Here is a 21,476-nt window from a genome sequence, read left to right as displayed (position 1 = left end):
TTTTTAACTTTTTATTTATAGAATTTTCATTCTTTCAATACATGAATCACATATTATAAAATGTATAATAAAATATATATATATGTACATATTCATATCATAGATATTCATCCCTTCCCCTATTAATTGTTTTTCCATTTTTCTTTCATATTAATATCTATATTTCCCACCCTAACCCTATATTACTATTATCAATGTGTTAAGATATCTGATCTCTAGAATAATTAGTCAATGGATCCCATATTTTCTTAAAATTTTTAATATTTCCTTGTTGTAAAGCCAAAATTTTCTCCATTTTGTAAATGTGACATACCGAGTTCCACCAGAATGTATAATTTAGTTTGGTAAAATCTTTCCAATTTTGTGTGATTTGCTGCATGGCAACTCCTGTCAATATTAAAAGTAATTTATTATTATTTGCTGATATTGGACTCTGTGTTCTCATTGCAGTACCGAATAATATGGTATCAAAATCTTGCCAAAATCTAATCTGATCTAGAAACTGAAGTACGCACCATGAACAAGCAAATGCCTTTTATACAATACAGCTGAAATTTTTGAAAACAATAAGCAAAAAACAAAAGAAAAAAAGTAAAATACTCACTCAGATAGGAAGTCTGCATGATAGTAATAATCAGAAAGCCTGTCCAGAAAAGATCGTGGCTCCAAAATAAATGTGGGTAGAACAACCTTTGAAAGATCCATTCCAGGACGGACTTGTTTTAGTAGAGTCCAGATCAGGCTTTTGTGCTCTTCCGATACAGTTTCTGTTTGAGAAGCTTCACCTGCCTTCATCATAAAATTTATTTACATTTTAAAAAGCACACACACATCAGGTTTAACAACACTGCACTTTTTCCAAAGTACTTACATAACCTAACTCATTAACATAGTTATGGTTTTATCGATTATTAAGCTACAATTTGAGAAAAGACACTTATTTACTGCAAGCTTTTGGCAGACTGATGAATACTACAAAAAAAAAAAAAAAAACTTAACCTAAAAACATAATTACTACTGCTTTTCCCTCCAGAGATCCTATGCTCAGATATAGGTCAAAGTCAAATTGATTAAAATTTGAAACCTCTCCAGAAAGTTGAAATTAACAGCATGAATAAAAAATTATGTCACCATAGAGACATTTTTTTATTGCTTCAAATTGGTTGTTTCTTTCTCAATATATACCATACTTAATTAGTAGTAATTATGTCCCCATCAGGGCACTCCCCTTACCTCTCCAAGCTCTTCCTGGATCTCTTCTGTGTAAGTAGTCTCCTTGATAAGGTCAGAAGATTCAGGGTCAATATAGGAATCATCCTGTCTTTCAGATGTATCACTGTCACTCTCTCCCAGTACTTCATTGTCCGACTCATCATGATCTTGATCATTTTCTCTGTCAGATTTATCCGAGTACATGTCTTGGTCTTTAAAGTGCTGTCTTTCAATTTCACTATCATTCAACCTAATAAAAATTTTTGAACATTTTTTTTTAAAATTTTACTTTAAAATGAGACTTGCTTGCCAAATCACATCAGCATCTGATGTGTAATGATCTGGATATATTCTACATCAAAAAAGAAAACAGATAAGGATGGCTTGTCTGTTTTCTACAGTCTCTCTCCCTCCTGAAGCTAAAGCAACATAGTCCCATATGGGAAGGATGATGCCAGAGTTCTAGATGAACAAGTGCCAGTTATTTTGCGCTTTGCAGTGTGTGGCATACTCATTGGAAGACAGAATAAGCTTATTCTTCCAATGATGCTTTAACAAGTCAACTGCTTGGCATTTTCAGGAAGCCAAGGCATCTAAAATATGCTCCAAATCACTAGTCTGCAATTGCAGTGCAAAATACCTTCACTGCTGTCTCTTAACTGGTGTGTTATTCATTCTTTGAAGTTATTTTCTGACATCACCTGAACCAAATCAACAGGACATATTTGAAATAGCTACTAACTACTGGATTTACACCATGAGATGGTATTTTTTTTGTGTGTGTAGTACCTTATTATGCAAATAAATTACTTGTATTGTGACAAAGAGCTTTCTTTTGGAGCTCTTCCTAAGTACAGCCAAATCTGTACAGTGAAGTAGTAAAAAACAGTATTAGTGATCTTGAAAAACTAGAGTGGAGTTAACATGTTCCAGCTACAGAGTGAGATTCATTTCTGTCACAATATGCTCAAGATGAACCCATCTAGAGGCAAATATAATTTCATGAGAAACTTTATACTTGTGTATAAAGTTTATATTGGAGCTTAGGTAGTGTAAAACATTTATATGCACAGCTATTCAGATATTTTGTACCCTATGAACACCACATTTTCTTGGTCTTGTACTTCATTCTGAGATGCTTTATAACACAAAACAGTCATGTGTTAAATCCACTCAGGTAAGCCTGAGAAGTGTTGCAGGACTAACAGGCCAATGTACTGGTATACATTTAGATACAGCTATTTCACACTCTATGAGTACCATAAGGAAGCACACGCTGGCACAAAGAACATAAGCATTGCCTCTGCCAGGTCAGACCAGGGGTCCATCGTGCCCAGCAATCTGCTCCTGCGGCGGCCCCCCAGGTCCATGACCTGTAAGTGATCCTTTACCTAAAACGTGTATCCCCTATTCATTTAGTATCCTGTAAAGTTACCCTCTCTATCTGTATCCTTCAATCCCCTTCACCTTCAGGAAGTCATCCAATCCCTTTTTGAAACCCAATATTGTACTCTGTCCTATCACCTCTCCTGGGAGTGCATTCCACTACCCTCTGAGTGAAGAAGAACTTCCTAGCATTCGTTTTGAAACTGTCTCCTTTCAATTTTTCTGAATGCCCTCTTGTTTTTGTTGTCCCCGCTAGTCTGAAGAATCTGTCTCTCTCCAACTTCTCTATGCCTTTCATGATCTTATAAGTCTCTATCATGTCCCCTCTAAGTCTCCGCTTTTCCAGGGTAAAGAGCCCCAGTTTCCCCAGCCTTTTAGCATACGAAAGGTTTTCCATGCCTTTTATCATCCTAGTCGCTCTTCTCTGGACCCTCTCGAGTATCGCCATATCCTTCTTAAGGTACGGCGACCAGTATTGGACGCAGTACTTCAGATACGGGCGCACCATTGCTCGATACAGTGGTAGGATAACTTCCTTCGTTCTGGTAGCGATACCCTTTTTGATAATGCCCAACATTCTGTTCGCTTTCTTTGAGGCCGCTGCACATTGCGCCGCCAGCTTCATTGTTTTATCCACCAATACCCCTAAGTCTTTTTCTAGGTTGCCTTCCCCCAGTACCCTCCCTCCCATTGTGTAGCTGTACATCAGACCTAACATACCCTGGCTTAAGAGAGGTTGATTCCTATCATGGTATACTCGGAATCAACTCACCTGACCAACTCTGGATTCTTAACACATTACAATACAAGTACATAATAAAATTCTAGAGGCAAGAGGGACTTACAGGAAACTATCAGCATTGTGCAGGTTGTTAGTCCGCAGCAGACCATACAGTGTAACTTGTGTGTTCTCAGCTGAACCGCTCTGATCTTGCTCTTTACCTTCCCTGATCATGGTACGCTTAAGAAGACTGGAACACTTCAAAGCAAGCTCCAAAGCATCCATCCAACACCTGCCTGAAGAAGCACACATTCTTATTAGCTGTGTGGACAGCTACAAGAGTCTTCAGTATGTTACTGGTTTTCAGAAAAAGCACAGTTACTTACCTTAACAGGTGTTATCTGGAGACAGCAGGTACATATTCTCACTTATGGGTGACGTCATCCACTGAGCCTGGTACGGCAGTATGAAAAGTGAACCGTCACTAAGTTTTAAGAAACTTCGTGACTGCCTGCACCGCGCATGCGTGAGTTCCTTCCCACCCAATGTAGGTTTGCAGTTCCTCAGTTCCGTAAGCAAGCTAAAAAGCCAACCAGGGAAGGTGGTTGGGATGTGAGAATATCTGCCTGCTGTCTCTGGATAACACGTTACAGTAAGTAACTGTGCTTTATCCTAGGACACGCAGGCAACATATTCTCACATATTGGACTCCTTAGGTTACTGCAATGGGATGGAGGGAGAGTTGGCTAATGAAGGAAAAATAAATTTTATAACACTGCTTGGCTGAAGAGACCCTCTCTTCTGGATAAAGATTCCATACAAGAGTGAGCATGAACGTGTGTACTGAGGACCATGTAGTTGCATTACACATACTCCCCATGGAAACGGGACAGAAGAATGCAACTGAAGTCACAATAGCTGAGATCTTACATGCTCTCAGAGATTCCCCAAGTTGCAGTACAACAGAAAAATGGATAAAAGGAATACAGACTGGAAGGTATGTGGAAACAGATCTCTAGGGATAGGCTGACTCAACCTGTGAAGAACAAAGGGGATGAACAGATAAGAATATGTTCCGCATGACTGAGTTCCTTGCAATAGAAAAATCAAGGTTTGCTTTCAGTCAAAGGAATGAAGAGCCCTCCTACAGGGTGAGAACGGGGCTTTAGAAAAAAAGATGGAAGCACAACGATGAAATTTATATTACATTTTGTGACCCCTGTTGTCCAGAATAAAGGAGGGGTACAAAAAAGTACTTTATCCTGACAAAAAACCTGTACAGAATGGGTCTCACACCCACTCTGGAAGCCCAGTCCTTCGATACACAGAAGTAAGTGATGGAGATGACAAGACCACTATCCAAGAGAGAAATTTAAGATGTACAGAGAATATTGGTTCAAAAGAAAGGTCAAAATGTTTGGTGAGAACAAGTTGAAGATCCCAAAAAAATACCAAACCACTGGAGACCAGTGGGATGAGCAGGTTGCTGACCTGAACATGGAAAATACAACTAAGGCAAACTCTGACTAAAGTGAGGCGAAGAGCTGAGTGGGAGAGGGATAGGAAAACTCCCAGAAAGAAGATATGAATTCAGATAAAGGCTTGATAAGATAACAAGACTAAAACAGAGAAAACTATCTCTGCCACTCCTTACAGTGGTGCTGTAAATAGAAGGTTGTCTGGACGCAGTTAAAGAGTCTGGTAGGATGAGAAAAGAGAATCTGCTGAGGCCGCTCCGAAAGGCACCAAGATGTAAAAACAGACCTGCGACTCTTGAGAGAAAGATCTTTGTCAAGGCTGAAAAAGAAAGAAGAACACGGCTGTCTACTCCACCCAAGGACTACAAGAAGCATGGAGGTCGATTCCTGCTGAAGCTGAATTAGCAAATTGATAATGAGAGGAATTGGAGGAACCGCCCAAAGGGACTGATCCGATCCATCACTGGATGGTGAGGAGAATATTGTCTAGAATAAAATGGCAATTAGTGATTCAAGGAGGACGGAAAAAAAGGAATAAATGTTGAGTAATTTCCTAGGTCTCAACATAGAGCCGGAGAACTAGACTCTTCTGCTGAGGTATAGAGCACGTTGCAACTTAGAGCACCTCAGCATATCAGTAGAAGTGAAGATGAAGTGCGCTCAAGCACAGAAATTATCTGTGTTAAAAACAAAAATGAAAGAAATGGAAGAGACCTACTACTACTATTATTTCTGAAGCGATACCAGACGCACGCAGCGCTGTACAGAGTCACAAAGAGTAAGAAAACAGTCCCTGCTCGAAAGAGCTTACAATCTAAACAGGCAAGACAGACAAACAGGATGTCATAGATACAGTTAAGGGGAACGGTTAATCTGCTGGCTGGGTTGGAGGGCAGAAGGGAGTACAGGACAATCAATCCATTGTGACATCACTGATGAGGTTGGCTCTTATTAGTGGAATGAGGCATTATGACATTAGTCTCAGCTCTGCTTCCCAAAGACTGAAATTCTTCACACTACTACTATGAATTATTTCTATAGCACTACCAAACGCACGCAGCGCTGTACAGAGGGAAGGGTGGGTGGGGAGGGAATAAATTTATGTATTTACGATGACACTAGAAATAAATTCAAATGATGTGTAAAAGTTTTAAATGATGTAATATTGTGTATTTGTTGTAAGATGAAAAAATGAATAAAAAATTTGGGGGAAAAAAAAAAAAGAAAACAGTCCCTGCTCGAAAGAGCTTACAATCTAAACAGGCAAGACAAACAAGATGTCATGGATACAGTTAAGGGGAACAGTTAATCAGCTGGATGAGTTGGAGGGCAGAGGAGTAGGGTTAAGGATTGAAGGCTATATCAAAAAGACCTGTATGGCAACCCCAGTAGGAACAAGTCTGGAATGTGCATACTGATTTCAGAATGCATCAACTTGTAATTATACATTATACAGATGAAACCATCAGTCCAGAGGCTATGGCTGAAGTAAGCTGAAGCAAAAAGAAAAAAAACATCCTAAAAAAGATGTAGTGGCCTCCTCCTCCCCTAGAGCCACTCTCAAACCTCCGGGCCTTTGAGAATCAAAAGGAGATGAAGTAAAAAGTTTTGTGAAGAATGTTCATGAAAGAAAAGGTATAGGGAAAAAATAGTTGAAGTAAATGGATGCCTTCTGGAAGGTACTGTATAAAACATTGATTGTATAATGGAAGACATGTTTCAAGTAAAAGCTTGTTGATCTTGCTTCGAAAATAAAGCAGTACAAGATTCCAATATGGAAGAGGATCTAACTTAAAAAGGCTCTACTCCCCCGTTAGATCCCGACATGTCTTTATATCAATGTATTCCAGCAGCAGAAAAAAGAATCACCTTACAGGCTCTACACCCCATAGTGTAATCCTGAAGCAGTTGCAGCCTAATTGATGCATACCAATTTGCATTCTTGCTGAAAAACATGTGGAGGAATCCAATTTTAAAGACTCTACAATCATGTTAGATTTCCCTCTTAGTGGAATGAAGTACAGGCAATAGGAACCCCCTCCCCCCAATTGAAGTTTTGGGTTTGTTTGTTTTTTAAGGCAGTTATGGGCATAAAATGAAAAGAGAAACCTTCCATAAGGACTGAGAGAAATCATAGGTTGGTTGATATGAGAGACCAACATTGATAGCATAGTGAAGGCAAGCTTCGACTGATCTAGAAGAATTGGGCAGTTATGAACAATTTACAAGGAATCAGTTCTAGGCCTCTAGCACATTTGCTGCTACTGCAATTGCTGCCCAGAAACAGAAGTTGTAGAAGGAGAATGTCTCCAATGTGAAAGAGGTTGTTTATAAGACTTCCTTGAAGTAGAGAATGACACGGGGAAAAATTCTGTCCCCATCACTGCCCCGTCCTCGGACCACCATCCTCTCTTCACTGCCCCATCGCTGTCCCCGTCATCCCCTTCACCGCCCTTGTCTTCTCCTCTCCATTCCTCCACCCCCAGCACCCTTCATGCGGTCCAGCAGCTCCCTCCCGCCGGCTAGCCTTGCATTTCCCTCCCTCCCTACCTCCCCTTCTCTTATGGCAAAACTGGCGATTTGTATAAGGCTATGCACTGTATTACAGCCGGAGCCTTGAAGTCGCATCGGGTTGCCTGCTAGAAAAGTCTCCTCCGGTGCAACCGGAAACAGGAAGTTGCATCAAGAGACTTTTCCAGCAGGCAATGCGATTTCAAGGCTCCGGCTGTAATACAGCGCATAACCTTATACAAATCGCCAGTTTTGCCATAAGAGAAGGAAAAGGGAGGGAGATGCATGGCCAGACGGCCGGCAGGAGAGAGGTGGCTGCTGGACCGCACGCTCGTTCATCGCGCATGCTAACCGTTCACTGCTCTATGGGGTGGTGAATGGCTTTATTTAAAGTATTCCAAGTCTGTTCATGTTGAGCTAATTTTTGTGTAGCAACCTCGATGGGCTCACCAAAAAGCTCTTTCCCTAGGCATGGAATATTGGCCAACCTATTTTGGAGATTGAGGTCTATATCAGAAGAGAGTCTGAGCCAAGCTAGGTGTCCCATAGCTACTGACATAGCGGATGATCTGGAAGACAGTTGAAAAGCATCAGAGAGTGATCTTGGAAGATACCTGTGACAGAGTATGAATAGTCCACTGAAATTCCAGAAGATGCTCTGAAGGCATGTATTGCTCAATATCGGTCAACCATCGTACATGTTGTTGAAGATACAAAGACATGTAGAAAGTGTAATTAAGAATTCTGTTCAATAGCACAGAGTTTTGATAAAGGCGACACCCAAATTTTTCCATAGAACAGCCTTCATATCCCAGATGCAATGAGGCATGAACTCTGGTAGGAAAATATTTTTTGAGGGTCAATTCCAACAATAATGAATTATGTGGAAGTTGTGGGCTATCAAATCCTGGAGTAGAAAAAAATTCTATGAAACGAATTCATCTCTGGAGCAGCCTTGACAGATAAAGGCATCTCCCAATTTTTTAAAAGAATCTGTTTAAACATTTCATGCAATGGCAATTTGAAGAGTTCTTTGGAAGGCCCATGAAAGTTCAATATATTTTGAAATTCAGCATTTAATGAAGCATCAGACTCTACTGAAACAGACAAATCTTTGCACAACTGGTTTATGTAAGAAGCAAAGGAGACTTCTTCAGGAGAGGCTCGTCTGGGAAAAAATGTGTAAAAGCAGCCCTGCAACATTTTCGGTACCGGTCTGAAGAAAAGGCAGAAGAGGATCAATGAATTTCCTGATACCTCTTTAAAAGAGGAGGTCGACAGAAGGAGGAACTCTGATGTCTTGGTTTGGAATGCCTCACAGAAGAAGAGGACAAATGGCCCGAAGTAGCAGCTCAAATTCTCAAAGGAGAGCATTGTTGAGAAGTAGAACTTCGATACAAAGAACAATGCCTGGAGGAAGAATGGCATCAAGAGATAGAACTAGGATGCCTCATAGAAAATCCCCAAGCAGTATTTCGATGTGCCAATGAATCGGTGGTATTGGTACCTTGATGCCTCATAGTGGTTATGTTCAGGTTGGGCCGGTACCAAGGGAGTTGACTGTAGGAGACGCATGCAGTGTGACTTAAACAGTGGCAAGCTTCCTATGAAAAAACTCGAGTTTCTCCCAAAAAGAGTGCACCAGTACCGATGGCTCAACAGCTGTCGGTGTAGCAGGTTGTCTCAGTATGGGTGCCTTGGTAGAGGACACACCCTGAACAGGAGAAACAACATGTAGATCAGCAGAACAATGACAACATCTTTTGGCTTGCATCAAGAGACTCGATGCCGCCGAGGCATGTGATTGTTACTGAGCAGCATGCACTAGTACTGAATGCTCACCAGCCAGAACTATCAGTGCAGCAGGTTGTCTTGGGGAGGGTGACCTCAACGAAGATGAACACCTATGAGACAATACCTGCAGATCCTTAGATCGGTGGTGTTGATGTGTAGTCTACATCATGAAACTCAAAGCTGTAGAGACATGCAACACTTGCTGGGAAGAGGATGTCTCAGTAACCGGATTCCCCAATGCTAGAAGATTTCCCGATGTCTATGCCGATGCAGGACTTTTCAATGGTGATGGTTCCAAAGTTTTTCTGATGTTCATAGCAGAGCCAAACAGCTTCTCCTGTTTAATATGATGTACTTTAATGGAGCACTTTTGCAAAGTGGAACACTTAACACAAGATTCAATTCAGTGATCAGGGCCCAAACACTGAAGACACCAATTATGGGGGTCGGTTATCAAAATAGGCCTCTGGCACCTACAGCACATTTAAACCCCTTCGTAGGTTTTGACATGGGAACAATCTTGGTGAGATTAAACTCAATGGTGAATGAAAACTTCACTAAGGGAAAAGAACTTCAAGGCCGAAGCCCGTGGTTCTATAACAAGAAAATAAATATTTTTACTTTTTTAGAAAGAACTTAAAATAAATACAGTATAACACCCAAACTAGAAAAAGCAATGTAAAAGAAACACGAAGCGGGAAGGTAACGCCGACTGAACGGAGTCCAGTCAAAAGAGACTTCCTCACCCCGTGAAAAACAAAGAACTGAGATACCACAAGCCTAGTTTAAGACTAACAAGTGTCATGCTAAGAACATAAGAATTGCCGCTGCTGGGTCAGACCAGTGGTCCATCGTGCCCAGCAATCCGCTCCTGCAGCGGCCCTTAGGTCAAAGACCAGTGCCCTAACTGAGTCTAGCCTTAACTGCATACATTTTGGTTTAGCAGGAACTTGTCTAACTTTGTCTTGAATCCCTGGAGAGTGTTTTCACCTATAACAGCTTCCGGAAGAGCGTTCCAGTTTTCCACCACTCTCTGGGTGAAGAAGAACTTCCTTATGTTTGTACAGAATCTATCCCCTTTTAACTTTAAAGAGTGCCTTCTCGTTCTCCCTACCTTGGAGAGGGTGAACAACCTGTCTCTTATCTACTAAACTAAAACTTAGTTTTATAGACCGAGTCATCAACCAAGAGAAGCTCAATTCGGTTTACAATAATGTAAAACATAATACATAAATTTGACAAGAAAAAGTAGACTGAAATAGTTAATTTCCAAAATGTTTAGCAAACAAAAAGGTTTTCAGAACTTTCCGGAATAAAGCAAAAGAACCTAAACTTCTTAATGGAAGCAATAAAGCATTCCAGAATTCGGTTAATTTAAAAGCAAAAGAATAACTAAATCTCTTAAAGGTTCTGTTTTTACCACTGAGAGAGGGAAATGTAAGTTTTCATTTTTTTAAAAGTAAGTTTTAATTTTTGAGAACTTCTGGCAAGTTGAGATCTATGAACATTCCTGTCTAAAGGAATCAAAGTGTCAAAAATGTCAAATAGGATCTTAAATGCAATACAAATGCACTTAAATTGAATTCTGAGATACCCTGGAAGCCAATGTAATTCCTTGAGCAGAGGGGTTACGTGATCAAATTTACTCTTACCAAAGATAAGTCTATTCCCTTCATTATCTTAAATGTTTCAATTTTGTCCCTTCTCAGCCTCCTCTTTTCAAGGGAGAAGAGGCCCAGTTTCTCTAATCTCTCACTGTACGACAACTCCTCCAGCTCCTTAACCATTTTAGTTGCTCTTCCCTGGACCCTTTCGAATAGTACTATGCCCTTCTTCATGTACGGCGACCAGTGCTGGATGCAGTATTCCAGGTAGGGGCGTACCATGGCCCGATTCAGCGGCGTGATAACCTTCTCCGATCTGTTTGTGATCACTTTCTTAATCATTCCTAGCTGGTCTTAAAATTTTATTTTTCAAGCAATTATCTTTTAAAACTTAGTCAATGAAATGTGCATTTTGATAGAAGTCTGTAAAATCATCAGGAGAGGTTGAATAAATAAATAAGAGGGGATGCTGTGAGACTAACAAAGTAATCTGAAGCATTTTTCACTCAGTGCAAAAATTAAGCTGTGGAATGTACTGGGAAAGCAATTGATCATGCTAATTTGTGAAGGAATGGTCAAAAATTATTGTTAAGACAAGTAGACTTGGAAAAGTCATCAATTATCCCTGGTTTTAAGTCAACAAGAAATGGATCTACAGGTCTCCCTCCATATTTGCAGTTTTGGGATTCATGATTCTCCAAAGAAGCAGCCTCCCTCCTGCCTCCACAGCTCACCTTTGAAGTCCAAGTTTCCAAGTTTCCAAGTTTAATAAGTATTTGATTGATCGCTTTATCAATTTCAAAGCGATTAACAAAAGTTTAAAATTACAATATGTAAAATTTACATAAAAACAAACAAACAAGACAAAACAAATTCATTACTGGACAAAATGGAAACAATAGGGTAAGGAAGGGGAGAAGTTACAATATATTTGAGTAAAGTAGAGAACAAGTAAGGGAAAAACACATGTTGGTGGGATAAAGGAGAATAAAGAAAAAAAAAAAAAAAAAAAAAAATTTATTATGAAATAAAAGAAAGACCGAAAAAATTTAAGTAATAAAGGCGTCATTAAATAAAAACGTTTTAAGATTACTTTTAAATTTATCCAAATTAGATTCTTCACGTAGATAGATAGGGAGAGAATTCCAAGTATGGGGAGCTGTAACTGAAAAGATGTATTGTCGACGTGTATTGATTATTTTTAATGAAGGAATTGTTAATAATCGCTGTTTATCTGATCTTAAAGTTCTGTTGGAAGAATAAGGAATTAGTAATTTATAAAGGAATGCAGGAAATTTTGATTGAAGAGATTTAAATGTAAGTAGGCAGAGCTTATAAATTATTCTATGGGCAACAGGGAGCCAATGGGCCTCCTTGAGGAGAGGAGTGATATGATCAAATTTTTTTGCATTAGTAATAAGTCTGATAGCAGTATTTTGTATTATCTGCAAACGCTTGATCTCCTTTTGAGCAATACCTTGAAACAGCGCATTGCAATAATCTAATTTGGATATAATGAAGGAATGAATAAGAATCTTTAAAGAAGTAGTGTCGAATAATTTAGAGATTGATCGTATTTGTCTGAGTCTAAAAAAAGATGATTTAATAACGCAATTGATGTGGTCATGAAAGGAAAGTTTATTGTCAAGAATGACTCCGAGAATTTTTGTTTTTGATACCACTTGTAACGGAGATCCAAGAATGGAAATTGGGGATATAAAGGTTGGATTGTCTTTCCAAGGAAAGAGTAATATATTTGATTTAGTTATGTTTAGTGCTAAACGATTCATGTTTAGCCATTGATGTACCTTTTCAAGTTTTGTATTGATCTGAGTTATATCGGAAAAATTAGTAGGGTCAATAGGATGTAAGAGTTGTATGTCATCGGCGTAGGCGAATGTAGTAAAGCCGATGGATTGACATAAAGTTAACAAGGGTGCCAGAAATATATTAAATAAAAGAGGGGATAGTATGGAACCTTGAGGGATGCCATGCTGAGAGGAGAAAATGTCGGAAGTCGAGTTATTAAAGGAGACTACAGAAGTTCGATTTGTGAAATAAGATTGGAACCAGGCTAATACTTGATCTGAAATACCTATTGATTGAAGTCTGTTTATTAATAATTCGTGGTCAATTGTATCAAAGGCCGCCGAGAGGTCTAAGGAAACTAAAAGAACTGACTGATGATGGTCCAAATAATAGTGAATGGAAGTTGTCATACCGATTAAAGAGTGCTCTGTGGAATGAAATTGTCTAAAGCCTGTCTGATTTGGATGAAGGATGTTAGTTTTTTCGATAAAGTCGGATATCTGATTGAATACAACCTTTTCAGTCATTTTAGCTAAAAATGGGATCTTAGCTATGGGTCGATAGTTTGTACAATCTCCAGCACTGTTTTTTTGATTTTTTAAGATGGGGTGAATAATTGAATGTTTCCAGTCACTTGGCACGATGCCTTGTGTTAAACTTTTGCTGACTAGAGTAAGTATTGGTGGACCGAAAATATGAAAGAAGCGTTTAAGTAGAAAAGGAGGTATAGATTCGGTCTTAGAGCCTTTTATATTAATGGAATTTATGATAGATTTTAATTCTGTAAGACTGGGAATGTTAAAGGAGGAGCATCTTGAAGAAAATGAAATATCCTCGGAAGTTGTTAAGCTTGAATTGGAGGTTAATTTAGTTATGAAGGCTGATCTAATGTCATCTATTTTTTTAATGAAATATAGCGCAAGATCATTGGCTGTGAGATTAATCTCAGTGTTTAGGTTTTGTTGTTTATTAGAATGAAGAATTGTTTTAATTATTTGGTATAAAGAAGAGGAATTTGTAGCTTTTTGAATTAAACCTGAAAAATATTTAGTTTTTGCTTGATTTATCTTTGTTCTGGTGGTGTAGCTTTGAAGCAGGGCAGAAGTGGCATTCTACTCCTGCCCTGTGCAGATCCGTGATCAAAAATGGCTTCCGCAAGTTCCCGCATCAGTTTCAGCAGCCATTCAGGGAGCGGTTCAGGGCTGGGCGGGAGCTCAAAAAGCTTGCTCCTGCATGCTTGCCAGGGTGCGCGGCTGGCTGCGAGATTGGCAGGAGGGGCTCAGCGCTAGATACACCACTGGACAACCAGGGAAAAGGTATGCGGGGGAGGGGGAGGTAAAAAATTGTTAGCATCGGCTGGGACGGAAGGGTCCTTCCTGTTCCGGCCTACCACTACACAACTAGAAGGGGATAAGGTGGGACAGGGTGCAGAGCATGTCAGGTAGTGAGGGGGGACAGGGTGCAGAGCCTGGCAGGTAGTGAGGGGGGACAGGGTGCAGAGCCTAGCGGGGAAGGGGGCTGAGTTCAGAGCCTGGTAGGGAAGGGGGCTGAATGCAGAACTTGGCAGGGAGGGGGACTGAGTGCAGAAACTGGCAGGGGAGTGCATGAAGGAGGGGACACTGGGTACAGATCCAGGCAAGGCAGGGCACTTGAATATTAAGCCCCCGTCATATTCGAGTCAACCATGTTTCCTCCTTTTTGGGATCAACTTATATTTGAGTATAAATGGTAATCAGTTACACCATATAAGTAAGCCCATATAGTATTGAGGTCTTGCAGTAGCTGGCTGAAGTTTGTTAGTCATTAAAGAGAGTACTGATTGCTGTCTGAGTTTAAATTAAATACTCATTGCTGATATCCTGGAAGTCTGACTGGCTGGGTGTGTCCCAAGGTCCAGGTTAAGAACTACTTACTTGTCTAATGATTAAAGCATCAGGCTAAAACCCATCTTCTCTCGCTGACATGCCCTGTGACCTTCAGCAAGTCACTTTACATTGTATTTGTAAGCCCACCTGGGCAGTGAAATATACTTATATAATTCATCTTAAATTTCAATTTGGAAAAGGCAAATAAATATATATGAAACTTCAAGATTCAGCAATATCAAAAATGTTTGGGAAACCAGTGAAAGTAAGCTGTGCAGCAGTAATAGCACTTATCGACAAAAGTGGCTAAAATCACTCAATTTGTGAACTGAGGTGACTGACTTAAAGAGCCCAATCAGTTCCACAAAAAAACTGAAGACTGATGAGATCTCTTAAGAATAGCCTTATTGGGTCAGATCAATGGTCCATTAAGCCCAATAGCCCGTTTCATGGTGGCCAATCCAAGTCACTAGTACCTGGCCAAAACCCAAGGAGTAGAAAAATATTCCATGCTACCGATCCAGGGCAAGCAGTGGCTTCCCCCATGACTTTCTCAATAACAGACTATTGACTTTTCCTCCAGGAACTTGTCCAAAGTTTTCTTAAAACCAGCTACGCTATCTGTTCTTACCACATCCTCTGGCAATGTGTTCCAGAGCTTAACTATTCTCTGAGTGAAAAAAATTCCTCCTATTGGTTTTAAAAGTATTTCCCTGTTAACTTCGAGTGTCCCCTAGTCTTTGTAATTTTTGACGGAGTGAAAAATCGATCCACTTGTACCCATTCTACTCCACTCAGGATTTTTTAGACTTCAATCATATCTCCCCTCAGCCGTCTCTTTTCCAAGCTGAAGAATCCTAACAGTTTTAGTCTTTCCTTATATGAGAGGAGCTCCAGCCCCTTTACCATCTTGGTCACTCTTCTTTGAACCTTTTCTAGCGCCACTATATTTTTATTGAGATAAGGAGACCAGAATTGAACACATGTGACCGTGAAAGGCAGAACAGGCATACAAATGCAGTAGGAATGCACAAAAGCTTCTGAGAAAAGTTGCTGAAGTTTTGCTTCCTGTGCTGGACTCTGTCAATGACATCACTCATAAATGAGGATTTATCAGGTGTTGCTTGTCCTCAAATAACATTTCTGTCTAGTTTTGGGATTTTTTTTTCCTCAGTGCTGCACAAATGCACTATTTTTAAAGTAGGTCCTCTAAAGATGAATCCATTAAAATTTAATAATAAAATGGTATTACTATTTAAAAAAAATGAGCATCACTCAGATTTTTGACAATGAAAGGGTAACTCTGCATGTCTCAAAATCTCAGCTTTGTCAACCATTCTTAGCAACTGATTAGGAAGAAGTCCTAAGGATTTTCCTAATAGATACAAATGTAAGAGGAATTCATTACTTGATATGATTGTTAGGCTGATACTGATTACAGTCTGATCTGCCTCATCTGCTAGAGGCAAAAAGATACTGGTAGGAAGCAGGCTGTACCACTCCTAAAAGCAGTGATTTCACTGGAAGTCCAGCTTCCCTGCCTCCATCTGCTGGTATGGTGACAGAAGCCACTAGTCTGGACTAGTCTAGTGGGGTTAAAAGGAATACATTGCACAAAGGCACTCCCGACATCTCCAAGCAGCAAAAACTACTGATGTCTAAATATAAATAATTTACCATCTGACTCTGAGGTAGCCCGGATGATCAGATAACTGCTGGGTAACGGTTGTGTTATTGAGCCAACTGCTTCACCTTTAGGACCCTTAAAAAGAATTTAAAAAAAAAATAAAAATCAATGCATTAGAATTACACATTCTAAAATTTTGACATCATTCAATCTGAATAAAAAAAGTCAGGTAATTTAAAGAGATCCTCACTTGTGCTATGCTGTTTTTGACATTATGAATACTAATGAAAATAACTAACCCTGCAGCATTTACTATTTTTTCCAAATATTAGGGATTTTTTTGTTTCTCTCTCTCACTCAATTGGTCTTGATCTTAATCTATTTTCAACTTTACATAAGCATCTAATTTTCCCTTAATATGAGATCAACTTCACTGTAGAGCAAGACAACTGGTCAAATACCACCACAAAGCAATCAGCTGAAAAAAAAAAGTGGAGCAGAATGACAGATTTACAGCAAGGATCAGAGGAGAGCCAGCTCCCTGAATACCAAATTTGTTATAAATCACAGAAAGGTACCATGGTAGGGGGGTCTTTGCTATGGTGCCTTGCTGGATTTATAATATTTCAATTTGCAGACTCTCTGATCCTTGATGCAAGCCTGTTGTCCTGCCCCACTTTGATCAACTTCACTGTTGCATGGAATAACTTTATGGAAACCTCTTCCTTGAGTTTATGGAAAAATTAAGACATCTTTTAGAAACTGCATTTAACAGAAAACTATTCTACAAATAATCTAATGATTCTGATTTTATCTGTACTTAAAAAAAAGTGGAAAACTGATTTAAAAATCTGTTCTCCAGCTGCTTTTATTATGTACTTTAGTTTTTAATTAGTTCTTCCTTCTCCTATGTTTTCTGCTATGTACTCTAGTCTTAATTATATGTGAACCGAGTTGAGCTCCACTGGGAGATGAGGTATATAAACCAAAGATAGGATTGGATTAGATTAGAACTGAAAACTAAACAGCAGCAGCTCAGGTGTTATGGCCATATCTAGTAGACATAAAAAAATCAGGATAAAAAAAGGACCTAGAAAAAAGAGCAGCAGCATTAATTCACTGGCAAGCCAGTATTTTGAACATTCTAATTAGTATTACTTTGTAGCATGAAGTTCTAAGGGATTAATACAGTATAATTCAGTATAAGTAGAAATAAGTAGCTTGTACTATCATTTTCTCCAACAAGGAGACAACTACCATTAAATCAGTACCTATGTTTATCTGATTGCCCACAAATAATGCTATGTCTAAACTGTTAATACTTAAACCACCACTGAAAACTGATATGTACTTGAGAACAAAACACTAAGTAATCTCACAGGTGCCTTTTTACAAAGCTGTGATAAGTACTAACATGTACTTACTGCAGCAAAAAATGGCTTACCATGAGGCACACTAAGGCATCCCGCAGTAATCTGGGGATGTGCATGCTCTACCCACAAGCTAAATAATTTTTTTTTAGCACTGGGGAGAAGGCAGAGACTGGGTGTGTTCTGTGCACACTAACCAACTGGCGCAGGTTTACTGCGCGAGTACCTATCACCTAGAAAATAGATGGCTGCAGGGGTTCATGAGCTAATAGGAAAATTAGCATGTTGCCATTAATACTAACAATAGGAAAACTTACTTACCTTAACAGCCCAAATGGATTGCTCCAATGGATGAAAGATCTTAAAACAAAACCCATCCTTTTTGGATGGCCTCTCAATTATTTCACAGGCATTCAGTAAAACAGTCCCAACCCACTGGTCATTTTTGGGAGATTTATAGATCAGTAGTACTCCAGGCTTCAACACACACCACAGTTTGGTCCAGCTTTTCAATGTTCCACGAATCTGTGGAAAGTCAATATTTTGGATTTAAGTACTTAGAAACAATTACTTTAAAAAGCAATATACAGTAAAACCATTGGCATACGTAGCAATAATATTCTAAACAGCTAAGCCCGGCAGGAATAGATAAGATAGCCAACCTTACTGAGAACAGTATAAACATATTTCTTACTGGACTAGCTTATTTGTGGCAAACTTTCCAGACTTATAGCCCCATCATCAGGTCAGTGAAAAAAAAACAAAGCAGTTATACTGGGTTTAAACAGTACAAACTGATCTATGTCTTAGGCTATCAGCATGTGCCATTACAGTTAAGTAAAAGATAGAGAGAGAGGTGATGAAACAGTAACACTTTACAGTTGAAAGGCTCTAAAGCACAGTTACTTACCGTAACAGGTGTTATCCAGGGACAGCAGGCAGATATTCTTGACTGATGGGTGACGGCACCGACGGAGCACCGGTACGGACACTTTTAGAGTGATTGCACTCTAAGAACTTGGAAAGTTCTAGAGGCCGCACCGCGCATGCGCGAGTGCCTTCCCGCCCAACACAGGCGCGCGGTCCCCAGTTATGATAAGCCAGCTAAGAAGCCAACCCGGGGAGGTGGGTGGGATGCAAGAATATCTGCCTGCTGTCCCTGGATAACACCTGTTACGGTAAGTAACTGTGCTTTATCCCAGGACAAGCAGGCAGCATATTCTTGACTGATGGGTGACCTCCAAGCTAACAAAAAGAGGGATGGAGGGAAGGTTGGCCATTAGGAAAACAAATTTTGCAAAACAGATTGGCCGAAGTGTCCATCTCGTCTGGAGAATGCATCCAGACAATAATGAGATGTAAAAGTATGAACTGAGGACCAAGTGGCAGCTTTGCAGATTTCCTCAATAGGAGTGGAACGGAGGAAAGCTACAGATGCTGCCATAGCTCGGACCCTATGGGCTGTGACAGAACCTTCCAGTGCCAGTCCGGTCTGAGCATAACAGAAAGAAATGCACGCTGCCAGCCAATTAGACAACGTACGTTTAGAAACAGGACATCCCAATTTATTCGGATCAAAGGACAGAAAGAGTTGGGAAGCTGATCTGTGGGGCTTAGTATGGTCTAAATAGTAAGCTAAAGCCCGCTTACAGTCCAAAGTATGAAGAGCCTGTTCTCCAGAATGCGAGTGAGGTTTCGGAAAGAAGACAGGCAGAACAATGGATTGGTTGAGATGGAATTCAGAGACAACCTTAGGGAGAAACTTTGGATGTGTACGCAGAACCACCTTGTCATGATGGAAGACTGTAAAAGGTGGATCCGCAACTAGTGCATGTAGCTCACTGACCCTCCTGGCAGAGGTGAGAGCAATAAGGAAAAGTACCTTCCAAGTAAGAAACTTAAAAGAAGCGGTAGCCAAAGGTTCAAATGGAGGCTTCATTAAGGCGGACAGAACCACATTGAGATCCCAGATAACAGGAGGGGCTTTAAGAGGTGGTTTCACATTAAAAAGACCCCGCATGAACCTGGACACCAAGGGATGAGCTGAGAGGAGTTTTCCATGGACTGGCTCATGAAACGCCGCAATGGCACTTAGGTGGACTCTGACTGAAGAAGACTTGAGACCAGAGTCAGACAAAGAAAGAAGATAATCCAACAAGGTCTCCACTGCAAGGGAAGTGGGATCATGATGATGGAGAAGACACCAGGAAGAAAACCGTGTCCACTTCTGATGGTATCATTGCAGAGTGGCCGGTTTCCTGGAGGCATCTAGAATTAAACGAACAGGCTGAGACAAAAGCGTATCATGAGAAGTCAGCCCGAGAGATACCAAGCTGTCAGGTGCAGAGACTGGAAGTTGGGATGTAGAAGGGTCTCCTGATGCTGTGTAAGCAGAGAAGGAAACAGTGGAAGAAGAAAAGGTTCCCTGGAACTGAGTTGAAGTAGAAGGGAGAACCAATGTTGTCTGGGCCACCTCGGAGCAATCAGAATCATGGTGGCTCGTTCCCTCTTGAGCTTGAACAAGGTTCTCAACATGAGAGGCAGAGGAGGGAAAGCATACAGGAATAGATTGGACCAGTCGAGGAGAAATGCATCCGCTGCTAGACAGTGAGGAGAGTAGAGTCTGGAGCAGAATAGGGGCAGCTGATGATTGTGAGGAGCTGCAAAGAGGTCTATCTGAGGAGTGCCCCACTGAGCGAAGATGGACTGCAGAGTGAAAGGATCGAGTGTCCACTCGTGAGGCTGGAGAACTCTGCTGAGCTTGTCCGCCAAGGAATTTTGTTGTCCCTGAATGTAGATAGCTTTCAGGAATAGATGGTGATCCGTGGCCCACGCCCAAATCTTCTGGGCTTCCTGACATAAGCTGCGAGAGCCCGTCCCTCCCTGATTGTTGATGTAGTACATCGCAACTTGATTGTCTGTGCATAGCAGTAGGACTTGAGGAAAGAGAAGATGTTGGAAGGCCTTGAGGGCATAAAACATCACTCTGAGTTCGAGGAAATTGATATGATGTTTCATTTCCTGGGCCGTCCAAAGTCCTTGAGTTTGGAACTCGTTCAAATGAGCTCCCCAGGCATAAGGGGAGGCGTCGGTGGTGATGACAAGTTGATGAGGAGGTAGATGGAACAGAAGACCTCTGGATAGATTTGAGGATGTCAACCACCATTGCAGAGACTGAGGAAGAGATGATGTTACAGATATGTGACGTGAGCAAGGATCCATCGCTTGGGACCATTGGGTAGCCAGGGTCCATTGAGGAGTGCGTAGGTGCAGACGGGCAAGTGGTGTGACATGAACTGTGGAGGCCATGTGACCCAAGAGTATCATCATTTGTTTGGCAGAAATGGAACGTTGTGGCAGCACCTGCTGACACAGAGTTTAAAGCGTTTGAAGACGATTGGATGGCAGAAACGCTCTCATGAGGACTGTGTCTAAGACTGCTCCAATGAATTGAAGTCTCTGCGTGGGGATGAGATGAGATTTGGGTAGATTGATCTCGAACCCCAGCAAACGTAGAAATAGGATGGTCTGGTTGGTGGCCTGAAGAACTGTTTGAGTTGAATTGGCCTTTATCAACCAATCGTCCAGGTAAGGAAACACCTGAAGGTGGTGAGAACGCAGAAAAGCAGCCACCACAATCAGACATTTGGTGAATACTCTTGGAGAGGAGGCTAGGTCGAAGGGTAGCACCTTGTACTGGTAATGACAATGATTGATCATGAATCGTAGGTACTGTCTGGAGGCCAGATTGATTGGTATGTGAGTGTATGCTTCTTTGAGATCGAGGGAACATAGCCAGTCGTCTTGATTGAGGAGAGGGTAAAGAGTAGCTAAAGAGAGCATCCTGAACTTCTCTTTGACCAAGCATTTGTTGAGATCGCGAAGATCTAGGATAGGTCTGAGATCTCCTGTTTTTTTGGGGACTAGGAAATAACGGGAGTAGAAACCCTTCCCCTTTTGCTCCGGAGGAACTTCCTCTATGGCGTTCAGAAGGAGGAGGGATTGAACTTCCTGAAGGAGGAGGAAAGACTGGGGAGTGTGCAAAGCAGACTCTTTTGGCAGACTTACGCCTGGGAGGGTTTGAAAGTTGAGAGAGTAG

General features: G+C 40.7%; 1 protein-coding gene across 3 annotated transcripts in view; it reads right to left on the bottom strand.

The window, feature by feature from the left end:
* The window catches only part of OSBPL8 (oxysterol binding protein like 8), a 247,305-nt gene that overhangs the window by 112,392 nt on the left and 113,437 nt on the right, over window positions 1-21,476 (bottom strand). For all 3 annotated transcript variants that reach the window (XM_033951170.1, XM_033951168.1, XM_033951171.1), the window contains 5 exons: window positions 17,699-17,902; window positions 16,058-16,142; window positions 3,444-3,615; window positions 1,234-1,462; window positions 605-789 (listed from right to left, as the gene is read on the bottom strand). In XM_033951170.1, coding sequence (XP_033807061.1) covers window positions 605-789; window positions 1,234-1,462; window positions 3,444-3,615; window positions 16,058-16,142; window positions 17,699-17,902 — 875 coding nt within the window. The remainder of the gene's footprint in view (window positions 1-604; window positions 790-1,233; window positions 1,463-3,443; window positions 3,616-16,057; window positions 16,143-17,698; window positions 17,903-21,476) is intronic.

This window comes from Geotrypetes seraphini, chromosome 7 (genome assembly GCF_902459505.1).
Source record: "Geotrypetes seraphini chromosome 7, aGeoSer1.1, whole genome shotgun sequence".
NCBI lineage: Eukaryota > Metazoa > Chordata > Amphibia > Gymnophiona > Dermophiidae > Geotrypetes > Geotrypetes seraphini.
The sequence above is the reverse complement of the archived record's forward strand: the minus strand, read 5'-3'. Positions and strand labels throughout refer to the sequence as shown.